This window comes from Buceros rhinoceros, unplaced genomic scaffold (genome assembly GCF_000710305.1).
Source record: "Buceros rhinoceros silvestris isolate BGI_N320 unplaced genomic scaffold, ASM71030v1 scaffold19719, whole genome shotgun sequence".
NCBI classification, from domain to species: Eukaryota; Metazoa; Chordata; class Aves; order Bucerotiformes; family Bucerotidae; genus Buceros; species Buceros rhinoceros.
In genome coordinates this window covers 11,287-11,563 of record NW_010431144.1, presented here as the reverse complement: position 1 = coordinate 11,563, position 277 = coordinate 11,287, and the positions used below count along the sequence as shown (strand labels likewise).

At 47.3% G+C, this 277-nt stretch overlaps 1 protein-coding gene across 1 annotated transcript in view; it reads left to right on the top strand.

Moving 5' to 3' along the window:
- PODXL2 (podocalyxin-like 2) overlaps window positions 1-277 on the top strand; it is a gene marked incomplete at its 5' end in the record, with an annotated part of 19,012 nt that overhangs the window by 11,638 nt on the left and 7,097 nt on the right. The window contains one exon of the mRNA XM_010143328.1: window positions 56-130. Within this exon, the coding sequence (XP_010141630.1) occupies window positions 56-130 (75 nt within the window). The remainder of the gene's footprint in view (window positions 1-55; window positions 131-277) is intronic.

The following is a 277-nucleotide window of genomic DNA, read 5'->3' as shown; positions in this document are numbered from 1 at the left end:
GCAGGAGAGCTGCATTTGCTACCTGAACCCAGCTGTCTTTGTCTTGTCTCTCCAGGTAATCTGCAAAGACTGGAGCAACCTTGCGGGGAAAAACTACATCATCCTGAATATGTCAGATAACATTGATTGTGTAAGTCAGTCCAAAGAGATTTGATGGCATTGGGGGGGAATAGTGCTGGGAGAAGTGGGGGCAGGCACAGCTCTAGCTGTCTGTTTTCACTACAAAACATTTTAAAAACGCTAAGTCCCAACTTCCATGTGGAGAGGAGGGGAGGAG